Source organism: Nycticebus coucang, chromosome 22, assembly GCF_027406575.1.
Source record: "Nycticebus coucang isolate mNycCou1 chromosome 22, mNycCou1.pri, whole genome shotgun sequence".
Lineage (NCBI taxonomy): Eukaryota > Metazoa > Chordata > Mammalia > Primates > Lorisidae > Nycticebus > Nycticebus coucang.
The window spans coordinates 41,725,355-41,747,757 of NC_069801.1; the positions used below are offsets into that span (position 1 = coordinate 41,725,355).

The 22,403-nt window shown below is 44.8% G+C and overlaps 1 protein-coding gene and 1 pseudogene across 3 annotated transcripts in view; both read right to left on the reverse strand.

The window, feature by feature from the left end:
• Positions 1-10: 10 nt before the first annotated feature.
• TESK2 (testis associated actin remodelling kinase 2) overlaps positions 11-22,403 on the reverse strand; it is a 176,508-nt gene continuing 154,115 nt past the window's right edge. For all 3 annotated transcript variants that reach the window (XM_053575302.1, XM_053575300.1, XM_053575301.1), the window contains 7 exons: positions 12,481-12,627; positions 3,953-4,035; positions 3,385-3,469; positions 3,055-3,138; positions 2,756-2,842; positions 2,000-2,114; positions 11-1,694 (listed from right to left, as the gene is read on the reverse strand). In XM_053575302.1, the coding sequence (XP_053431277.1) occupies positions 994-1,694; positions 2,000-2,114; positions 2,756-2,842; positions 3,055-3,138; positions 3,385-3,469; positions 3,953-4,035; positions 12,481-12,627 (1,302 nt within the window). In that variant the 3' untranslated portion in view covers positions 11-993. The remainder of the gene's footprint in view (positions 1,695-1,999; positions 2,115-2,755; positions 2,843-3,054; positions 3,139-3,384; positions 3,470-3,952; positions 4,036-12,480; positions 12,628-22,403) is intronic.
• On the reverse strand, positions 17,755-17,853 carry LOC128575670 (uncharacterized; annotated as a pseudogene).

A 22,403-nucleotide genomic window follows, 5' to 3' on the forward strand; every position in this document is an offset into this window, starting at 1 on the left:
GATTGACCAGTACCTGTAATGCCAACTTTATTTATTTTTAAATTTGAAAGTGTCTTGGGAAAGTTTTACAAAAAATATCAACAGGAACAAGTTACAAAAATATTTAACCAGCTTCATCTTTGGTTATTTCTTATTGCGGCTCTGTAAGGACAGACTTCCTGAAGCTCCAGGCATAGCAGGAAGGGAAGAAAATCAGTCCATTTAACCAATTGAGTATATCATATGTTGACAGATACATAGAGCAGGCCCTGGGGCCTACAGAACCAGCCCCACTCCCAGCCACAAGGTTGAAAGTTTAATGGGACAGAACATTAAGACTTCTTTATAAATATGAAAATGGGACAGAACATTAAGACTTCTTTATAAATATGAAAATAGATTAACTGGAAAAGGTTTTTGAATAGGTTAGCTAAGAGCCATGACCACCACACTGCCTTGCCCTCCCCTTGCATAGAAATATAGTGACGTGGTCTGACTATGCAGGAAGTGCAAACAGCAATTAATCAAGTGTCTTAGACATACTGGCAAGAAGCACCCGAGTCTTCAGCTCTGAGAAACAGCCATGCCCTTTATGGCCTCCTGGTCAGCTCTGCATTCCATCTAGTAGCCTTACATGTCCCAGGAAAGGGCAAGGGACAGAATTGGTGTGGAGAAAAAAAACCATGGGTCATAGCTGCCTACCAGCTCAGCCTAGAACTAGGGGGTTTTCTGGTCCTGTATGAGGAAGTACACAGGTGAGTCCAGTGGGGACCAGAGCTCCTTGCTGGTTTTGAGAGGTTTGGTGTCAGATTTTGGCCCTAATTAGGAAAGCCTCTCACTGCTATCATACATGGTCAGAGAGCACTGGGAGCCCAAAAGTTGAACCCGCCTTAGCCTAGCCTACCTTCTTTGTGGGCTCCGGGGAAAAGTCAAAGCTGTGTACCAAGGGGGCCTTATGGCTTCAATGGACGATCTATCCAAATGTGGAGGCAAGGACTAACCCCCTCACCCATCCTACTCTCCCTGTGTTTGTAGACCAATGCCTGCTATGGAGAATGGGGCTGGAGCCAACCCTCTTGGCCTTTCTTCTACCTCCATCTCCTCAGAGGCACCTGCAGAGCATGGACTAGTCTCCTGGGGCCTGGGTCCAAAACCATTTTCTTCCTGGAGACTGGAGCAGTCCATGGCCTCATGGGCTAGAGCAGATGCCCGGAATGGTGGGATCTCCTTTACTCTGTACTTGAGACTACTGAGGCGTGGTGGGGGCCCATCAGATAGTGATTCTTCCTGGCCCACAAATGGACAGGCTTCTTGACGCAAGAATTCAGGTGAACCAGGTAAAGACCGCCACCGGCGAGCAGGTGGTGGGGGCAGGGGATCCTGCCAATCAGTCAAAGGCGTAGTTCCAGGCCCTGGTGCATCCAGGTCAAATACCAGGGAGATGACAGACTTGCTGGGTAGGTCAAAGAATTTGATCTTGCCACCCTTGAGGTCTTGGCGAGCAGTGAAAGGGTTTACTTTGGGGCTATGGGCAGTACCATCTCGTGGCCGGTAGTAGGGGTCCAAGACACTCACTGTACGTGGGGGTTTACCAGACAAGATGTCTGACTGGCTTCGAGACAGCCAGATGGTACGTCTTGGGCGCGGTGATTTGAGGGGGATCTTGTCACCCAGTGAGCTCAGACGCTTCACCCCAGGTACTTTTTCCAAGAGTCCTAAACAACAGAGAATCAAGTATGGGTTACTCTCACTATTCATAACAAATAGAAGCAGTACTTTACCACAAAGTGTCTTCATTCCAAAAGCAAAAATGGTACTCTTCCATGTTATCAATGAAGAAACAGAGGGAAGCGATATGCCAAGTCATAGCTCCTAGAGAGTCCAGTACTTTTTCCATCATCTTCCCCTCCCTCTTTGCTTCTGGATCTGGGATCTTGGCAATCATAGCCTAGAGGGCAAGGCCCCACACCCTAATTTCCTCCCTTGGGGTCAGGGTTGGATTTCTGAGCTAATCTCTTACCTTTGGCTATAGGCTGTACCTTCTTATCTCTTTCTTGCTCTTCCTGTAAGCGGCTCAGAATTTCCTCCAGGGTCTTCCCAATCTCCACAAAGGATGGGCGCAGTTTGGGGTCCATCTGTAGGCATCCACAACAGCCATTAGCCTTACCCTCCATCTCCCCTCCCCCAGGATGGCATTTGAGTCTGTTTCTGGCATCTTTTAAGATACAAAGTACAGCTAAGAGATCTTTTCTGAAAGCCACAAGTAATGAGGGTGATTCCCAGGGCTAAGGTCTAGGAAGACATTGCCTACCTCTTCCCCATCAGTCTCCTTTATGTGTATTCCTTACTGACATGGGGCCCTCCAAAAGTTTGGTTTATTCTATTATTAAGTTCTGCTGCTATTCTGGGGGCTACCTGATCAAGCCTACCACTTGGTCATGACAAGTAGGTCCAGCCCCCCAGAGCTCTGTACACAAAGGCAGATAAGAACCTTTCTCGTGTGTCTCAGAACCAGCTATATTCACCATCTAACAATAAAACCTGACCAAGGTAGGAGTGGTAGGTCTATCCTCCAAGCTGAGGACCAGATAATACACAACAAAGCTTTCTTTCATTGGTCCAAGGCTCTGGAGACCCCCCCAAGAGGCCCAGAAGGACGAGGCGGTATGGTTGTCACCCTCCAGTAAAAATGAGGTTAATTAGCAGCCTCTACAGTCCTAATGAGGTAAGGGTTCAGCCAGCCCCTGACCAAAGCCAAGGGAAGAAAGACACTCACATTACAGCAATTGAAGGTGAGCTGCAGAAAGTCTGGGGGACAGTCTCCCACCATGTGCTGGAAAGCGTCATAGTCCAGCCCGAAATTCTGTGGATGGGTATGGTGGGGAGGGTATAGGGGACATGGGTAGACAGGTCATTAATCCCCACCACCACACTGGCCTGCTCAGAAGAAGACAGAAGCTACCCCTGAAAAGCCAAAGACTGAGTTCCAGCAACTCCACCCCAAGGACAAAGCAGTTGCATAGCCTCAAAACCATCCCCATCCCAGTGGCACTGATCCCCAAGCCTGCAGCTCACCTCTGTGCGGGGAAGATAGTCTGGATCAGCCTGGATGCGGGCGATGATCTCACAGAGGATGATACCATAAGAGAACACATCTGCCTAAAGGATGGTCAGACCTTGGTTTCCCCCTCACTCGGGTGAGGGGTAGGGTGTCTGTCCCTCATGCTAACAGCTCAACCCTGGGCTCTATTGCCCATTATGTCATCCAACCCATCCAATGGGCAGCTTGCCAAGTACTAGCACCGCTCTTACCAAGAACATTCTGAATGTAAAAAGTGATCCTGGAGACTTTCTGCTAAGAGTAGATTTTAAGGAGAACCAGGCCTTGAGATCCCCCAGACTTACCTTCTCATTATAGGGCTCATCTCGGAGAACCTCAGGTGCCATCCAGAAGGGTGAGCCCACTACAGCCAACTTCTCACACCCCATGCTGTGGGGTGAAGATTATGTACAAAATGAGCTTGCTACTCCCTGGCAGATGAGCTCTTTTTTTTTTTTTTTTTTTTTTTTTTTTTTGAGACAGAATCTCACTATGTCACACTCAGTAGAGTGCTGTGATGTCACAGCTCAGCAACCTCCAACTCTTGGGCTTAAGCAATTCTCTTGCCTCAGCCTCCCAAGCAGCTAGGACTATAGGCGCCCACCACAATGCCAGGCTATTTTTTGTTGCAGTTGTCATTGTTTTAGCTGGCCCAGGCCAGGTCCGAACCCGCCAGGCTCAGTGTATGTGGCTAGCACTGTCACCACTATGCTACAAGCGCCAAGACAATGAGCTCCTTTGGCCAGTAGGAATTCCTCTCTCCCAAGGACTAGGACTGACCCAATTTAGGGAGCTGTGGTTGAACTGTGACCTAGTGCTGGGATTTTTCCATAGCTTCAGCCCCCTCTCCTCAGATCCATTAGGGCTACTCACCTGACATCAGGGATCTTCTCAGCCAGGCCAAAGTCAGCAACCACTGCAGAATAACCATTCTCATCCCTCTTTATCAGGCAGTTCTAGAGTTCCCAAAGAAGAGAAAGCTAATGTGGCCCAGACATAGGATCATCTACCATGGCTATCTCCCAACCCTCCCTTCCTATCACAGGGCGCCTTGTCCTCTGCTCCTTGGTGAACCACACTCTTAGGCTGACCCCAGTGGTCATATCTAGGGGCTATAAGCCATGTGAGATGAGGTAGTCCCTAAGGTTCACTTCATACTCCAAGCACAAATATTTGTTTTGGCTTTCTAAGTGATAAGCATAGTTTAAGTGCTAGAAGATACCTCAATGAACAAAACAAACACTTCTGTCTCCTTGGAGCTCACATTTAGTGGAAGAACACAGACTATCATCAGACCCTAGCCTTCCTCCTTTCTCAGAATGCAAAGACCCAAAAACACAGGCCTGACCTTGCCAAGTTAATATATGGATACACTAACTTTCACTGTCCACAGGATCACAACCAACCTCTCCACTGACATTAAAAGTCTATGATTGGGTGGCGCCTGTGGCTCAAAGGAGGAGGGCGCTGGCCCCATATGCCAGAGGTGGCGGGTTCAAACCCAGCCCCGGCCAAAAACTGCAAAAAAAAAAAAAAAAAGTCTATGATCTGGGGAGGTGCCTGTGGCTCAGAGGGTGGGGCGCTGACCCCATATACCAAGGGTGGCCGGTTTGGCCCTGGCCAAATTGCAACAAAAAGAAGAAATAGCTGGGTGTTGTGGCAGGCACCTGTGATCCCAGCTACTTGGGAGGCTGAGGCAGGAGAGCCGCCTAAGCCCAGGCAATAAAATGAGACTATCTCTACAAAAAAAAAAAAAAAAAGTCTATGATCTGATTCCCTCCAACTGGTTTACTCCCTACACCCCTGTTCCTGGTGCTCCTACACACATATCCTCACAGACAAGCTTGTCTTATCAAGCCTAGCAGGGCCTTCCAGCCTTTGTCTCTGTTTATACTGTTCATTTGCAATATGCTCCTAATTAGCCTTTTCACCTAAGAAAATTTTATGTCCTGGCTGGGCACCTGTAGCTCAGCAGCTAGGGTGCCAGCCGCATACACCAGAGCTGGCAGGTTCGAATCCAGCCCAGGCCTGCCAAACAATGACAACTACAACCAAAAAATAAAAATAGCCAGGTGTTGTGGTGGGCTCCTGTAATCCCACTTACTTGGGAGGCTGAGGCAAGAGAATTGCTTAAACCCGAAAATTTGAGGTTGCTGTGAGCTGTGACGCCACAGCACTCTACCGAGAGCAACAAAGTAAGACTCTGTCTCAAAAAAAAAAAGAAAAAAAGAAAATTTTATGTCTTTCAAGGCAGCTACCTCTTCCGCCCTCACCTTCCCCTCTCATCTCAAGCTCCTTTAGCTCCTCCTCTAGGAACTTCCTCTTAAGTCCAGCAGAGCTCCGGTTCTGATTTGGGCTTATCTTCCTCACAGTATTTAATTCATGGGAGAGGCTGAAGACACGTTCACTGAGCAAATGCTGCCATCTTCAGAAAAAGGGTGCACCCAAATGACCTATAAACAAAGACAAAGTAGCTCTCCCCAAATAGCTGCGTTCAAAATAGCCCTACACCACTGTGGTCCAAGAGACACCTCACCCCAGACCCCTTCCTCCAGAGGCAGCAGATAGCAAGAATCCTTGGCTTACAGAAACATTTCTGGGGCCAGCAAGACCCTGTCTGACCCAAACCAGCCCTCCCTCCTCCTTGCCAGCCTTGGCTTCTAACTGATAAGATGTTGCCAAGTCACTCCTGCTTATTCCACATGTGCAACTCAATCCATTACTCTGGCCCTGACTATACTCTTCCATTCTCCAAGCTGGAAGAAGCCTGTAATTCCATCACACCTTTTCCTGCTCTGGATCCCAGGTAGAAATGCATGATCTTTGGCTTCCAGGCAGGATGCTCTCTGTGCTTGTCCTGGCTTTGGCCCTCTCATAGGCCTGCTGACTCAACAGCCTAGCACTCAGACTGACTGACTATGAGAAGATGGCCCCTAGGCCAACCTGCCTATCAGCCAAAGCAGTGGCTGGTCAGATCTCTCACCTAATTGTCTCCCCTCTTTAACATGACTTGCTTAGAGTAAGCAGTAACAGAGGCAAGAGGTGACTTTTTTCATGTTCAAAACCAGCCCAGAATCTGTAGATGCCCGGCTCTAGCTCCTCTTTGACCTCACTCTTTGTGTAGTACATTACACCATAGAAGAATGACTTACGTGTTTGCCTGTTCAAGGACAGGGAAAGATCCTGTTTACCTCTGTATCTCTAACCCAGCACGGGCGTTTGGCAAAGGTTTATTAAATGAACGTTTGGGAAAAAATAAATAAATAATAAATGAACATTTGGCCTAATGACTGAAGCAATTAAGCTGCTGGGGTTTTGGGGTGGTTTTTGGAGACAGTCTCAAGCTGTTGCCCTGGATGGAGTGCCATGGTATCACAGCTCACAGCAACCTCCAACTCTTGGGCTCAAGCAATCCTCTTGCCTCGGTTACTGCTTACTCTAGGCAAGTCATGTTATAAGAGGGGAGACAATTTTCTATTTTTTAGTAGAGACAGGGTCTCACTTTTGCTCAGACTGGTCTCAAACTTCTGTGTTCCAGCTATCCACCCACCTCGGTCTTCCAGAGTACTAGGATTACAGGCATGAGCCACTGCACCCAGCCCTAACTAAGGTGCTTTTAAAAGCATGTATGAAATGTGAACACTAATCGTACTTTTTATTTATTTATTTATTTATTTATTTTGCAGTTTTTGGCCGGGGCTGGGTTTGAACCTGCCACCTCCAGCATGTGGGGCCGGCGCCCTACTCCTTTGAGCCATAGGCGCCACCTTAATCATACATTTGTCTCCAAAGTAAGGACAGAGCTAACAAAGGCCTCAAAGAGTGGCCATGGTGGCTTGGCACCTGTAGCTCAGAGGCTAGAGTGCCAACCACATACACTGGAGCTAGGAAGTTTGAACCCAGCCTGGGCCTGCCAGACAACAATGACAACTACAACCAAAAAATAGCTGGGCTTTGTGGCGGGCGCCTGTGGTGCCAGCAATTTGGGAGGCTGAAGCAAGAGAATTGCTTAAGCCCAGGAGTTGGAAGCTGCTGTGAGCCCACAGCACCCTATAGAGGGCAACAAGTGAGACTCTGTCTTAAAAAAAAAAAAAAAAAAAGAAGAGTGGCCATGGAAACCTTCACACACTCTTCAGAACTAAGCCAGAGCAGACATCTGAGAGAAGTTCCTAAAGTATCCTAATAGCTGAACACTCAGTACTGACACTGAATAAAACCATCTGAGCAAAGAAATTCCAAATCCATTTGTTAGTGTTTGCTCTAAGCTAAAGCTGTTTCTGCAAGAACAAAAAGGCTTTCAGTCTCAACGCCTGTAGCAGTGGTTACGGCGCCAGCCACTTACACCAAGGGTGGGGGGTTCAAACCTGGCCCGGGCCAGCTAAACAACTGCAGCAAAAAAATAGCCGGGCGTTCATTGTGGCGGGTGCCTGTAGTCCCAGCTACTTGTGAGGCTGAGGCAAGAGAATTGCTTAAGCCCAAGAGTTTGAGTTTGCTGTGAGCTGTGACGCCACGGCACTCTACCCAAGGTGACATAGTGGGACTCTGTCTCAAAAAAAAAAAAAAAGGCTTTCAGTGTTCCAATCTTTCCCCTTCTTCCCAATAAACTCCATAAACCCAGTTAGGATCAGGCAGGAAAAGACTGATTCTACATCTCAAGAAAGGTGAAGACATTCTTTTCATAGTACAGGGAGATCAGTGACTGAGTTGCTTTCCTAAAAGCCTCAGGGACTGCTATAGTCCAAGCCTCTTAGAAGATTATCTGTTTGGGGCGGTGCCCATAGCTCAGTGGGTAGGACATCAGCCACATACACCAAGGCTAGGGTTTGAACCTGGCCCAGCCCAGCTAAAATGACAATGACAACTGCAACAAAAAAATAGCCAAGCATTGTGGTGGGCACCTATAGTCCCAGCTACTTGGGAGGCTGAGGCAAGAGAATCGCTTATGCCCAAGAATTTGAGGTTGCTGTGAGCTGTGATGCAATGGCACTCCTCTACCTAGGGCAACAGCTTGAGACTCTGTCTCAAAAAAAAAAAAAAAAATTTTTGCAGCGCCTATAGCTCAGTGAGTAGGACCCCATATACTGAGAGTGGTGATGCAATTCTACCCGGCCACGGCCAAACGGCAACAAAAAATAGCCGGGTGTTGTGGCGGGCACCTGTGGTCCCACCTACTCAGGAGGCTGAGGCAAGAGAATTGCCTAAGCCCAAGAGCTGGAGGTTGCTGTGAGCTGTGAAGCCATGGCACTCTACCGAGGGCAGCAAAATGAGACTCTGTCTCTGAAAAAAAAAAAAAAAAAAACAGGAACTAAAGGTGCAATTCATAATTCATACGTATACTCCCAACAGTACCACAGACTAGCAGTACTTTCTGATGATAGGCAGTAAGGGTATTAAGCAGAAACCAACTGCTTTCTCAGCTGCCTTCAAGAGCCAAGGCTTGCGTATGGTTGTATTAGTTACTTCTAGAGCAACTGGTAAAAGCCTGTGTGTGGTTATTGCTGCTTCTTTATGGAGCTCATAAACTGTACATTTTTAAAAAGCCATGTTGCCTTCCACTTCCTTCTAAAGTTAAGTTCTTAGCATTGCCCCCGCACAAATCCATTTCAAGCTATTAGTTACAAAATTAGACCCAACAGCTATATCTGACTTTTCACTCTTAAAGCCTACTGACATGTAAATCCTACAAAGGCAATATTTTCAGGAAGCACGCTAATCATAAACTAAGGCAGGCTCAAGATCATTTGGAAAAAGTCATCTACTTCTCTGCCCTGGTTTACTCACTTGGAATATGTTCCCACTGTATGTATGTATGTAGAAAGCCTCAGTCTGTTGTCCCAGGCTAGAATGCCATGGCATCAATCTAGCTCACAGCAACCTCAAACTCCTGAGCTCAAGTGATCCTCCTGCCTCAGCCTCCAGAGTAGCTGAGACTAAAGGCACCTGCCATCATATTGGCTAACTTTTCTATTTTTAGCAGAGGCTGGTCTCAAACTCCTGAGCTCAAGCAATCCTCCAGCCTTGGCCTCCCAGAATGCTAGGATTATAACATGAGCCACCACACCCAGCCAATATGTTCCTACTTTAAATTCTTCCTATTAGCGCCAGTCTAAGAAGCATGTATTGTTCACTCCTGTGAGGTCAAGGATAGAATCTATTTTACAGATTGGGAAAGCTCAGGTCCCAACGGCACTGAAGTAATTTGCAAGTGGGAAAAAAGTGGTCCTGGGACCCAAAATCTCAACTCTGAAGCAGATGTTTTGGCCACTCACTATCAAAATAGCCCATTCCCCAAAATGGCCAAGAAGCCCCCATATTCGGGCTCTGTGGTAGGTGCTATGAATACAAAGGTAAATAAGAGGAGCACTTGAGAAACTCATGTGCGGGTGAGGGACACAGACATAACAGAATAATTAAGTAATATGAAGTGTAGACTTCTAAAACATAAGTAACACTTATGAAATCAAACACAAGGGCGGTTCCTGTGGCTCAAAGGAGTGGGGCGCTGGCCCCATATGCCGGAGGTGGCAGGTTCAAACCCAGCCCCGGCCAAAAACTGAAAAAAAAAAAAAAAAAAAAAAATCAAACACAAGACCAAAGGTTTCCAATGTAGTCTGGAAACCTCAAAACCCTCTGCTGTCCTATGAGCTTTATTTCTCCCTTGAGGCTTCTCAATCTTAGAGTCACTACCACCACCACCCAAGCATCCTGGGGGCGGGGGATGCTCTGGCCTAAGTGTGGACAGACTTCTCCCTAATTCCTGCAACACAGTTACAACAAGGCTCTAACATTCACACAAAACTTTACCACAAAAAGCTCAGAGATAGGGGCGGCACCTGTGGCTCAGTGAGCAGGGCGCCGGCCCCATATACCGAGGGTGGCGGGTTCAAACCCAGCCCCGGCCAAACTGCAACAACAAAAAGCTCAGAGATAATAAAAGGGCAATGAACACAAATAGAATCTCGAATTAGTCTAATTTATAAGACTCCCTTGTCTTCAATTTACAGAAGTCATTTGTTATTACCTCCTAGAAATAACCTCAACATCTTGCAGTCCAGAACCAAGAAAACACAGCCCAGAAACATAGGCGTTGTTTCTCCTAAGTTCCTAGTTTCTTGTGTCAAGCCAACCAACACTGGGAATACCCACTCCCCGTAATATAAGGAAAACCAAAAGATACTAATCTTACCCTATCGTCCAAAAGGTTCGTCATTTTTACAATACAACACAACAAGCCCAGACTGAACCACACTTGGGCACTAGCACAGTGGGACAAAATGCTTTCAGGGCACAGAAGAGGATATGATGAACTCATGGTGTGGACTTTCCTCCTGGAAGTCTAACTACTCTAGCCTTATCTTCCCTGCTATGAAAACCTTTAATCCCAGTAGCTGAACCTCAATTATAAACTACTGTGTACCAACTTTTAATTATTTCTCAACAAAACTGTAAGTATCTCCAGAAATTCTCTGTTCCTGATATTCCTTCATCCACGAAGCCAGGCACAAGAGACACTCAGGTAGGTATAGGGGAAATATTTGTATAAGTGATGAATAATTTGTCACAAACTTCCTCCACCTTAGAAGAAATGGATCTGAGTAGGAAACAAAGATTTGTTTTTGACTAGATGCCTGAAGTGAGAGGATCACCTTAACGAAGTGTCTGAGCTGATACAACCCCACCCATTTTCAGTTTTCTCAGTCTTGATTTTCTAAACATTTCTGAGGGAAAAGAAATGGCAGATGAAAAGATAAGATATAACCTTCCAGGTCCCAACTGCTCAATGGTCCAGTTCTTGAGGTACTAATGCAGATAAAGGACTCCTTACAGCTAGTTCCCAGTTCCCACATGCCAGTCTTATGCTCCTTCAGGAATAGTGCAGCTATTAATGTACTTTCTGTACAGTAGTTTATAAACCAATGGCCAATGTCCCTCCGGATTAGTACTTCTGTGTGAAACACCAGAACTATTCCAATGGTATGGTAGCCAGGCACTTACTGCCTTAGGCTTTACCGGCTCAGAGAATAGCTACTTGTTCCCTTCTTCCTACAATAGGCTCCTCTCCCTCTCATCTATGACAGAAGTGGTATAAGAGCATGTATATGTGTAGAAGGTGGGAAATGAAATCACAACTATTCTCAAGCATTTGTAAAACTGTCATACTTCTCTCTAGAAGACTTGAATCCAATTTGGGGGTAAGAAGTCACGTTAGATACGTTAGATGCCTTTATAGTTCCTGCATCAATGATCAAACAGTGTGCTATTTATATTAGCCTTGTCACAGTGGTGCCCTGGGCCATTTGGCTTTGAGGTGCTGGCTTTGTAGCATGGCCAACTTCCTCTGAAAGCAACTCTTTTCTAACCTGGTCACACAGCAATTTGGACAACAAGAGAATACTACAGAGACCAGCTGACACCAAAGAGGAACTGGCAGGGTGGTAGAAACTCAAATCACACAGACAGAAAATGGGTCAGTACATTATGGCCCTCAAAACCTGTACTTAGTGATTAAAAATCACTGAACTCTTGCTCTTAGCTAAGAGCTATCTCCAGGGGTCCATGGAAGAGAAAACTGGCAAGTTTCCCACACTGCATGATTGCTGTCACTCCTACAGGGCAAGAATCTCTTAACCCTCCTGTGTTATCTGCTTCTGCAACACATATTCAGGATGCCTGGCACGGTGGCTCATGCCTGTAATCCTAGCACTCTGGGAGGCCGAGGCGGGTGGATTGCTTGAGCTCAGGAGTTCGAGACCAGCCTTGAGCAAAAAACTCACGTGAGCCCAAGGTTTGAGGTTACTATGAGTTGTGGTACCATAGCACTCTACCGAGGGCAACAAAGTAAAAATCTTTCTCAAAAAAATAAAAAAACCCACACACACACACATATTCAGGAGAACTGAAATCAAACACAAGGGCTCTCAAGATGAAGATGTTGCCTGGCTCAACACTGAAAGGTACCTGCTCTGATACAGTCTTTTTTTTTTTTTTAAGACAGAGTCTCACTATTGTTGTCCATGGCGTCACAGCAACCTCAAACTCTTGGGCTTAAGCAATTCCCTTGCCTCACCCCCAAGTAGTTGGGACTACAGGCCCCTGCCACAACACCTGGCTATTTTTTGGTTGCAGTTGTTTAGTTGGCCCGGGCCGGGTTCGAACCCACCACCCTCAATGTATGTGGCTGGCACCATAACCACTGTGCTACAGGTGCTGGGCCATGATACAGGCTTTCTAAGGACTAGGTATTAACAGTAATGAGTTATGTTCTCTGTGATTAAATTTTAAATCCATAAGAGATCTCTGTATTCCTAAACTCATTAGTGACTAACTTCTGAACACAGCTTTCTTGGTAAGAGTAGAAGAATGGTATGTCTTAATGAGTTGTCAAAGTAAAGACTTCATACCTTAGATGTGAGGTCCCGATGAAAGATGCCTTTGAAGTGAAGGTAGCTAAGGCCCACTGCTATGTCATAGGCCAGTTTTACCCTAACAGTCCAGGGCAAATGCAGGTTACTGTCTAGCAACTGTTCCAGGTTCCCAGAGTTGATATACTGAAAAACAGAAGGAAACACCAGAACCATTTATCAGAAGTATTAGACTAATGGTTTACAGAGTGAACACCTAGAAGACAGAGACCATATATATATATTTTTTTTTAAGTTACCAAGGCCTTATTCTGTATCCAAGCACTATGGTAGGTGCTGCACACAAAGATACCTTCCCTTTGGGAGATCACAACCTGTTAAGGGATAGGGACAAACAAAATCATATGGTAAATATTTTTCTTTTCTTTTCTTTTCTTTTTTTTTTTTTTTCTGAGCCAAGAGCCTCAAGCTGATGCCCTGGGTAGAGTGCCGTGGCGTCGCACAGCTCACAGCAACCTCCAACTCCTAGGCTTAGGTGATTCTCCTGCCTCAGCCTCCCGAGTAGCTGGGACTACAGGCACCTGCCACAACGCCCGGCTATTTTTGTTGTTGTTGCAGTTTGGCCGGGGCTGAGTTTGAACCCGCCACCCTCGGTATATGGGACCGGCGCCCTGCTCACTGAGCCACAGGCGCCGCCCCACATATTTGCTTTTTAAAGAAAAGATTATTTTAGCTATTATGATAGAGTGACGAATACAAGAAAGGGGAAGTAGGTTAGGCAATTACCCTAGTGAGAAAAGAGCATCTAAGTCAAGGCAAAAGTGGAGGCACTAGAACAAAGCAGGGTTCAAAATGTATGGAGATAGCAGAGTAAAAAAAAAATTAATGATTACCTAGATCAGAGAATAAGGACAATAAAAAGCTCTATGATGATCCCAGGCTATTGGTCCCTGGATGTCATCATTAATTATCCAGTATCTAGGGAGAGGAGTAGATTTTTAGCAGAGGCAATGTTAAGATATAGTGAGTCTGGGCAAGATACTAACATTTAGGAGGTAACAACATTGAGCTAAAGCATTCACAGAGTCCAAGGAATGTGTGAAACTGTCCAAGGGTTAACAAGTAAGATGGGAAATTAACAGAATCCCAAGGAACAGTAAAATTTAAAGGAACAGGCAGAGGAAGAAGGACCAAGCAAGATTGTCATCATAGAAGTTAAAGAAGGCAGGCCAGGCACCATGGCTCACACCTGTAATTCTAGCACTCCAGGAGGTTCAGGTGGGTGGATCCCTTGAGCTCAGGATTTAGAAACCAGCCTGAGCCAGAGCAAGATCCTGTCTCTAAAAATACCTGAGCGTTGTGGTAGGTGCCTGTAGTCCCAGCTATTTGGGAGGCTGAGGTAAGAGTATAACTTGAGCCCAAAAATTTGAGGTTGCTGTAAGCTATTACACTGCCACGGCACTCTACCAAGGGCAACAAAGTGAAATTAAAAAAAAAAAAAACAATAAGAAGTTAAAGAAGGAGAACATTCTAAAAAGAAAATGACCAACAGTATAAAATGCTATAGATCAAGTAAGATGAGCTTGAAAAGTGTCCACTGAATTTTTTTTTCCCTGAGACAGAGTCTCACTTTGTCACCTTCGAGTAGAGTGCCATGGTGTCATAGCCCACAGCAACCTCAAACTCTTGCGCTCAAACAATTCTCTTGCCTCAGCCTCCCAAGAACCTGGGACTATAGGCACCTGCCACAGTTCCCAGCTATTTTTAGAGACAAAGTCTCACTCTTGCTCAAGCTGGTCTCAAACCCGTGAGCTCATATAATCCACCTGCCTTGGCCTCCCAGAGTGCTGGAATTACAGGCATGAGCCACCGTGCCGGACCTGTATCCACTGAATTTGTAACTAGAAAATCACTGCGATAGCTAGAGCAGTTTCGGTAAAGTGGTTAAAAGTGAACTGAGGAGTGAGCAGAAGATCAGGTTATAGAGAAATTATGGGAAGACCTACTCTTTGAGAAATGTGGCTAATCTTCATCATTCCTATATACCCATGAAGGAGGGCTGCTTTGCCATTTTTTTTATGAGTGAATAAGTATATTTATATATAGAAAATAAGAACAGCTAATATTTAATAAAGTGCTTACAACTGGCCAGCATTATCCTAAGAACTTTATACAATGTTATCTCATTATTCTGCACAATAACTCTATCACATGGTATTTAGAGGTTAAGCAACTTGCTCAAGGTTATCCAATTAATCAGTAGCAGAGACAGGCAGACTCTGCAGTCTGACTCCAGAGTCCATACTCTTTACCACTACATTGCATTGGAGAGTCAGAGACCACAGCATCTAAGTCAGAGAGCCTCATGCAACACAGGAGCTCAAAAATGAATTTACTCAGGCTTGGCACCTGTAGCACAGTGGTTACATGCACCGGGCACATGCACCAAGGGTGGCGGGTTTGAACCTGGCCCCGGCCAGTTAATAACAATGACAACTACAACCAAAAAATAGCCAGGCGCTGTGGTGGGCACCTATAGTCCAAGCTACTTGAGAGGCTGAGGCAAGAGAATCACTTAAACACAAGAGTTTGAGGTTGCTGTGAGCTGTGACATCATAGCACTCTACTGAGGGTGACATAGACTGTCTCAAAAAAAGAAAAAAGAAAAAGAAATAAATTTACTTAAACCTTACATGATGTATTCTCTCTTTTCTTCTTCCAAGGGAGAAAAAGGGAGAAACTCCTCTCAGCCTAAATACCATTTGGGGTTGATATTGAATTTATAAAGTACTAAGGAGCCTAATGGAATAAGAGATAAGAAATCTGAATTCTAGTCTAATTCTGTCTGGTTGCCATTTAATTTGGACAAGCCAACTAATAAGCCTATGCATCCTTCATTTTTATCAGCTATAAAGTAGGTATGATAATTCCCAATCCACCTAATTCACAATGTTAGTATGAGAATCTGATAAAACATAGGAAAGCGCTTAGAAAAAATTTAAATGTCATGTGACCTGAAATTTTCTGGTGTGAATATAATGTGAGCACCAAAAAGAACCAGTTGGGGGCAGCACCATGCAGCTCTTTAGATCCTTGGAAAAGGCAGATCAGCTTTGGCAAGGCAGAGAGAAGGGCTAAAAATACATCTTCCAACCTCTCGAAAGAGAAACTTCTCCATCTGCTTCATCCTGCTTGATAATCCATCTTTGAAAATCTCAAAATAAGGCATAATGACAGCATAAGCACAATGCCTTCTTCTCTTCACTCTGGTTGAATTTACCCAAGGCTCACATCTGAGATACTCATTTCATGAAAAGAAACTGAGCCTGTGAACTCCAGGTTACAAGGCAGCAAGGAAGCTGACATCTCTTCAGGCATATTTCTTTAGCTCTGAGAGTCAAAATCTCAGAAGAGATGGTTTGAAGTCTTTATCACGGTGAGAGTGTGACATGGAAGGCCTGTCTTCATGAGCCACTCAGGCTGAGTGTCAGGCAGAAAAGACTATAACAAAAAGTCTGTGTACACTCTCTGCAGGCCAAGTGAGGCCAGGACTCTTGGTTCTGTTTCAGAGAAACATGTTTCCTCTGCTCAGCAATGTCTCTAAAGGCTTGAGAACTCCACAGACCAAGCAACGGAAAGGAGAGCAGAGGAAAAAGATGAGACAAGATCAGGAATCATACTGCCAGCAGATTCTGGCTTTTCTCGGTAAGATGGAAAATGCATACCAAGGACCAGACAAGGAAAACAAATGGAATTTTCTTTTACAACCCATTTCGTTAGCCTGCCTTTGGTGAATACACTGATGGGGCTGATAAGCCCCCTGGCCCTCAGAAACCAAATCTCAATGTCTCAAGACTGTTGCATACATGAGGAACGGAAGATTGAGATCTGCCAAGGAGGACGACTTCTCAGTTGCTACACACTGAATGTGCCCCTTAGTTGGAATGTTCACTTCCCTATGCTGCTCCCAGTGCACACTCAGCTGGTCTGGCCTCTGAACAAATAAATCCCCCTGCAGGAAGCAGAGGCAAGAGCAACAGCACTAGCACATGAAGCTTTTCCGAATGGGGATAACAGCTGCTTTGCTTTCGTTTTATTTCAGTCTGCTCCCTCAGGCAGCGCTATAAAATAATGTAAGGCATTGGCAATACATTCAAATAACTCAATAGAGAAGCTTTAACATTTTTTATTATTATTTTAAACTTTCAGTATAGCCAATAGAATGTGTTCTAGGTACTCTAATACCTCTCAGTGACTGTTATTTATACCAGCTTTACCTATACTAAAGCGTCTTTCCTCCTCATGATCTAACAAAATACTATAACAGAGTTTCTTCCATTTCTTTTGTATCTGATACTTCGTTTCATTGAAGATATACACTGTTTTCCTAGAAGGCATTCAATAACTTGGTAAATAAGTTATATTATGTAAGTAAATCTTTATTATTATTATTTTTTTTTTTTTTTTTGAGACAGAGCCTCAAGCTGTTGCCCTGGTTAGAGTGCAGTGGCATCGCAGCTCACAGCAACCTCCAACTCCTGGGCTCAAGCGATTCTCCTGCCTCTACCTCCCAAGTAGTGGGGACTACAGGCACCCGCCACAATGCCTGGCTTTTGTTGTTGTTGTTGTTACAGCCATCATTGTTGTTTAGTGGGCCTGGGCTGGATTCGAACCCACCAGCTCAGGTGTATGTGGCTGGTGCCTTAGCCGCTTGAGCCACAGGCACCGAGCCAGTAAATCTTTATTATTAAAATGCAAGAAATCATATGCCAATATCTTTTTTTTTTTTTTTTTGCAGTTTTTGGCCAGGGCTGGGTTTGAACCCACCACCTCCGGTATATGGGGCTGGTGCCCTACTCCTTTGAGCCACAGGCGCCGCCCTGCCAATATCTTTTTTAAAATCACCAAAGGGAAAGATAAGTGGACATTCACTTCTCCACTCAGGAATATCAGTTCAGATTATTTCTGCAAACATTTCTTGAGTATACTTCCCTTTACTTCCATTTCCCACATGAGAATAAAAACCTATCTGTTTACATCAAAACTATATTCCTCAGTGTTTAGAGCAGTCCTGTAATGTGGATATATAAAGATGAAAAATCCTTAGTTTACAGCTTGAAGATGTTCACAGAGAGAGATATCGGTAAACAAATAATACCATTAACTCTACAGCAGCATTAAACACTGGCAGTATGAAAGTAGAGAGTAACTCTGCCTGAGGAGTCTGGAAGGTTTCAGAAAGGAAATAACGTCTGAGTGGGATCCTAAAAGATACTTAGGAGTTGTTGCTATGGATGAATGTTTGTGTCCTGCAAAACTTATGAATCCGCGTGTCATCCTTGCACAAGGGCCATGCTAAACTTTTCTGTATCATTCCAATTTTATTTTAGTTTTTTTTTTTTTTTGTAGAGACAGAGTCTCACTTTATGGCCCTCGGTAGAGTGCCGTGGCCTCACACAGCTCACAGCAACCTCCCAACTCCTGGGCTCAAGCGATTCTCTTGCCTCAGCCTCCCGAGTAGCTGGGACTACAGGTGCCCGCCACAACGCCCGGCTATTTTTTGGTTGCAGTTTGGCCGGGGCCGGGCTTGAACCCGTCACCCTCAGTATATGGGGCCGGCGCCCTACCGACTGAGCCACAGGCGCCGCCCCAGTTTAGTTTAGTTTTTTAAAGACAGAGCCTCACTTTGTCACCCTCGGTAGAGTGCCATGTCGTCACAGCTCTCGGCAACCTCCAGCTCTTGGGCTTCGGCGATTCTCTTGCCTCAGCCTCCCAAGCAGCTGGGACTATAGGCACCCACCACAACACCCCGCTATTTTATGGTTGTAGTTGTCATTGTTGTTTTGCAGGCCCAGGCTGGATTCAAACCTGCCAGCTCTGTTGTATGTGGCTGGCACTTTAGTCTCTTGAGCTACAGGAGCTGAGCCTGTGGGCTCTGTTTTAATCACAAAAAATTAAAATATTACTCTGCTTTGAAAAACGAAGGAAATTCTGCAATATGCTACAATATATATAAAGCTTGATGACATTATGCTAAGTGAAATAACTGAATCACAAAAAGTCAAATACTATAGGATTCTACTTATATGAGGTAATTAAGAATAGTCAAAACTGGCTCGGCACCTATAGCTCAGCAGCTAGGGCACCAGCCATATACACCAGGGGTGGCCGTTTCGAATCCAGCTGGGGCCTGCCGAACAACAATGACAACTACAACAACAAAATAGCTGGGCACTGTGGTGGGTGCCTGTAGTCCCAGCTACTTGGGAGGCTGAGGCAAGAGAATCGCTTAAGCCCAAGAATTTGAGGTTGCTGTGAGCTGTGATGCCACGGAATTCTACCCAGGGCAACAGCTTGAGACTCTGTCTCAAAAAAATTAGTCAAAACCATAGAAACAGAAAGTAGAATGATGGTTGCCAGGGACTGGGGAAAGGAGGGAATGGAAAATTATTGTTTTCTGGGTATAGAGATTCAGGTTTTTTTTGTTTGTTTGTTTTTGTGTTTTTTGGCCGAGGCTGGGCCCGAACCCAGCACCTCCAGCATATGGGACTGGCGCCCTATCCCTTTGAGCCACAGGCGCCGTCCAAGATTCAGTTTTAAAAGATAAAAAGAGTTGTGAAGATGGATAGTGGTGATGGGTGCAAAATACTATGAATGTGGCCAGGCACAGTGGCTCATACCTGTAATCCTAGCACTCTGGGAGGCTGAGGTGGCAGGATCCCTTGAGCTCAGGAGTTCCAAGCCATCCTTGAGGTTGCTGTGAGCTATGATGATGCCATGGCACTCTACTCAAGGCAAGAGACGGAAAACTCTCTTTTCTCAAAAAAGAAAATATTATAAATGTATTTAATACCATGGAACTATATACTTAAAATGGTTGACATGGTAAACTTATGTTATATATATTTTAACCACAGTAAGAGAGAGAAAAGAACAAGAGAGAGGGAGAGAGAGAGCCTTCCAGAGTTCTTCCACTATGTGAGGACACAGTGAAAAGATGGCCATCTATGAACCAGAAGTGGGCCTTAAACAGACATTGAATCTGTCAGCACCTTCATCTTGAATTTCCCAAAATCTGGAACTACAGGAAATACTGTTGTTTATAAGCCATCCAATCTATGGAGTTTATTACAGTAGCCCAAATGAACTACAATAGCTGTCTAGGCTGACGAGTGTAGGTTCTTTTATTTTTTTGAGACAGAGTCTCACTATGTCACCCTCAATAGAGTGTTGTGGCATCACAGCTCACAGCAACCTCAAACTCTTGGGCTGAAGCGATTCTCTGGCCTCAGCCTCCCAAGTAGCTGGGACTACAGGTGTTCACCACAATGCCCGGCTATTTTGTTGTTGTTGTTGTTGCAGTTGTTTAACTGGCTCAGGCTGGGTTTGATCCCGCCACCCTCGGTGCATGTCCTGAGAGTGCAGAGCCGAGTGTAGGTTATTCTTACATACATCTCTTATAGGGCCTAGGGGTAGGAGGTTATCACTTCAGGCATAAACAGGCACATAAATATGCCCACACAGAATATTCAGGAGCATCTCTAGACATTATTTACCTTTACTTGAGGTAAATACACCCAGGATTCCCATTCCCAACTCTTGTTGATTCTAGTCAGCTACAGTAGTCTGACCCAATCATAAACTATCAGAACGGTAAGACAAAATGGTAGCTTTTATTGTTTTTTACTTTGAATTATCAATGTACTGATACCTGCAATCAAACAAGCTTATCTCTAAACAGTGGGAAAATATGCACTGAAAAGTCTACCCAACTGACCTGGAGTTAGGACACTTACCTCAGGTAGATAACTGTATTGCCATCCAACTAACAGAGATCATTTGCTGCCACCTAATTAGCAACACTGTATGGAGAAAGATCCACCCCTCCTCTATCCATCCACCTACCCAAACACTGAAAACCTAATATGTGAAAAAGTCTCTGCCCTTAGTTCACAGTCTAGTTGAGAAGACATATAATCAACTAACAATCTTTTTCATACACGTGAATAACATGATCAGACATGCTACACAGAGATATCACACAGTAGTGTAGAGAACTGTATGGAAAGGCCCAGAATTGAGGCTGGGAAAACAAGTAGGATACAAATCCTGGATTAAGACAATGGCTACAGGGCGGTGCCTGTGGCTCAAGGAGTAGGGCGCCGGTCCCATATGCTGGAGGTGGCGGGTTCAAACCCAGCCCCAGCCAAAAAAAAAAAAAAAAAGACAATGGCTACAATAATAAAAAGAAGATTAATATCTAAGTGACATCTCAGAATTAGTATCAGCAGGATTTGGTGTTTGAGCAAAGTTAGGGAGTAATTAAAAGAGATAAAGTATACAAAGACTGACCAGCATGGTATACTAGCGCCTAGGACACGACTAATTCTTCCCCCATCAACATCTTTTTTTTTGAGACAGAGTCTCATTGTCATCCTCAGTAGAATGCTGTAGCATCACAGCTCACAGCAACCTCAAACTCTTGGGCTCAAGCGATTCTCTTGCCTCAGCCTCCCAAGTAGCTAGGACTACAGGCATCCTCCACAGTATCCGGCTATTTTTTTGTTGCAGTTGTCATTGTTTAGCTGGCCTGGGCTGGGGTTGAACCTGCCTGCCTCAGTGCATGTGGCTAGCACCCTACCCACTGAGCTATGGGCATCCTACCCACTGAGCTACCACCCACTATCAACATCTTTTTTTTTTTTTTTTGTAGAGACAGAGTTTCACTTTATGGCCCTGGGTAGAGTGCCGTGGCATCACACAGCTCACAGCAACCTCCAACTCCTGGGCTTAAGCAATTCTCTTGCCTCAGCCTCCCAAGCAGCTGGGACTACAGGCGCCCGCCACAACGCCCGGCTATTTTTTTGTTGCAGTTCGGCCGGGGCCGGGTTTGAACCCACCACCCTCGGTATATGGGGCCGGCGCCCTACCGACTGAGCCACAGGTGCCGCCCCACTATCAGCATCTTATCATCATCATCCCTCCCCTACATTGTTCCATTCCCTTTCTAACTAGTCTTCTTGCCCCATTTTGCATCTTGAAAAGATTTAGCCCTTACTCCAACCCATTTTCCACAATTCAGCCAAAATAACTGTTCTGAAATGCTACCTTAAGCCACTCCCCTATTATAATTATTTAGTAATGCTCTATTACCTCTAGGATAAAACCATAATCCTTAGCATGGCACACAAACCCTTTCACTCCTGCTTATAAAGGTCTAACTCCTATTTACCCGCACATGTGTACACACTGCTGGTCCCTTTATCTGGAACACTCTCCCGCTATCTAGCCCTGGCTAATATTCACACATTGTTAAGGATTCAGTTCCATTTATTGGCAACCCATAGGCAGGACTGGGGTAAGAAAGATATTCTATGCAAAAGGAACACAAAGATTAAAAAGTACAGGGTACAGGGATTGGTAGGTATTCTTTTTTCTCTTTCTGCATAAGTAGGAGAGAAGAGATGAAGCTAAAAAGTTAAGATGGACAGTACAGTATAGTGGAAAAGCCCACAAACGCAGTTGACTGCCAAGGATTGAATTTCACCTCTGACTACTACTGGTTGTAAAGCCTGCACTGGTTACTCAATTTCTTTAGTACACATCTATAAAATGGAAATAATAATAGTAACTAACCGATACAGTTGTGAAGATTCAGTAAGTTGATGTATATAAAATGCAAATAGTAATAATGTCAAAGAAAGTCATCAATATGTCAGTTATTATTTTATTTCTATTATTATACATATTATTAGTGTAGAAGTTCTGGCATACCAAGATGAAGCATCTATAATTAATTTGACAGACAATGGTGGCCAATGAAATTTACAAATAAAGGTATAATATGATTTGATAATGGGTGAATTATGTAGTCCCCAAAAGTATATTCAAGTCCTAAACACTACTAACTGTAAATGTGACCTTGGGAATAGGGTCTTATAGATGTAATCAAGTTAAGATGA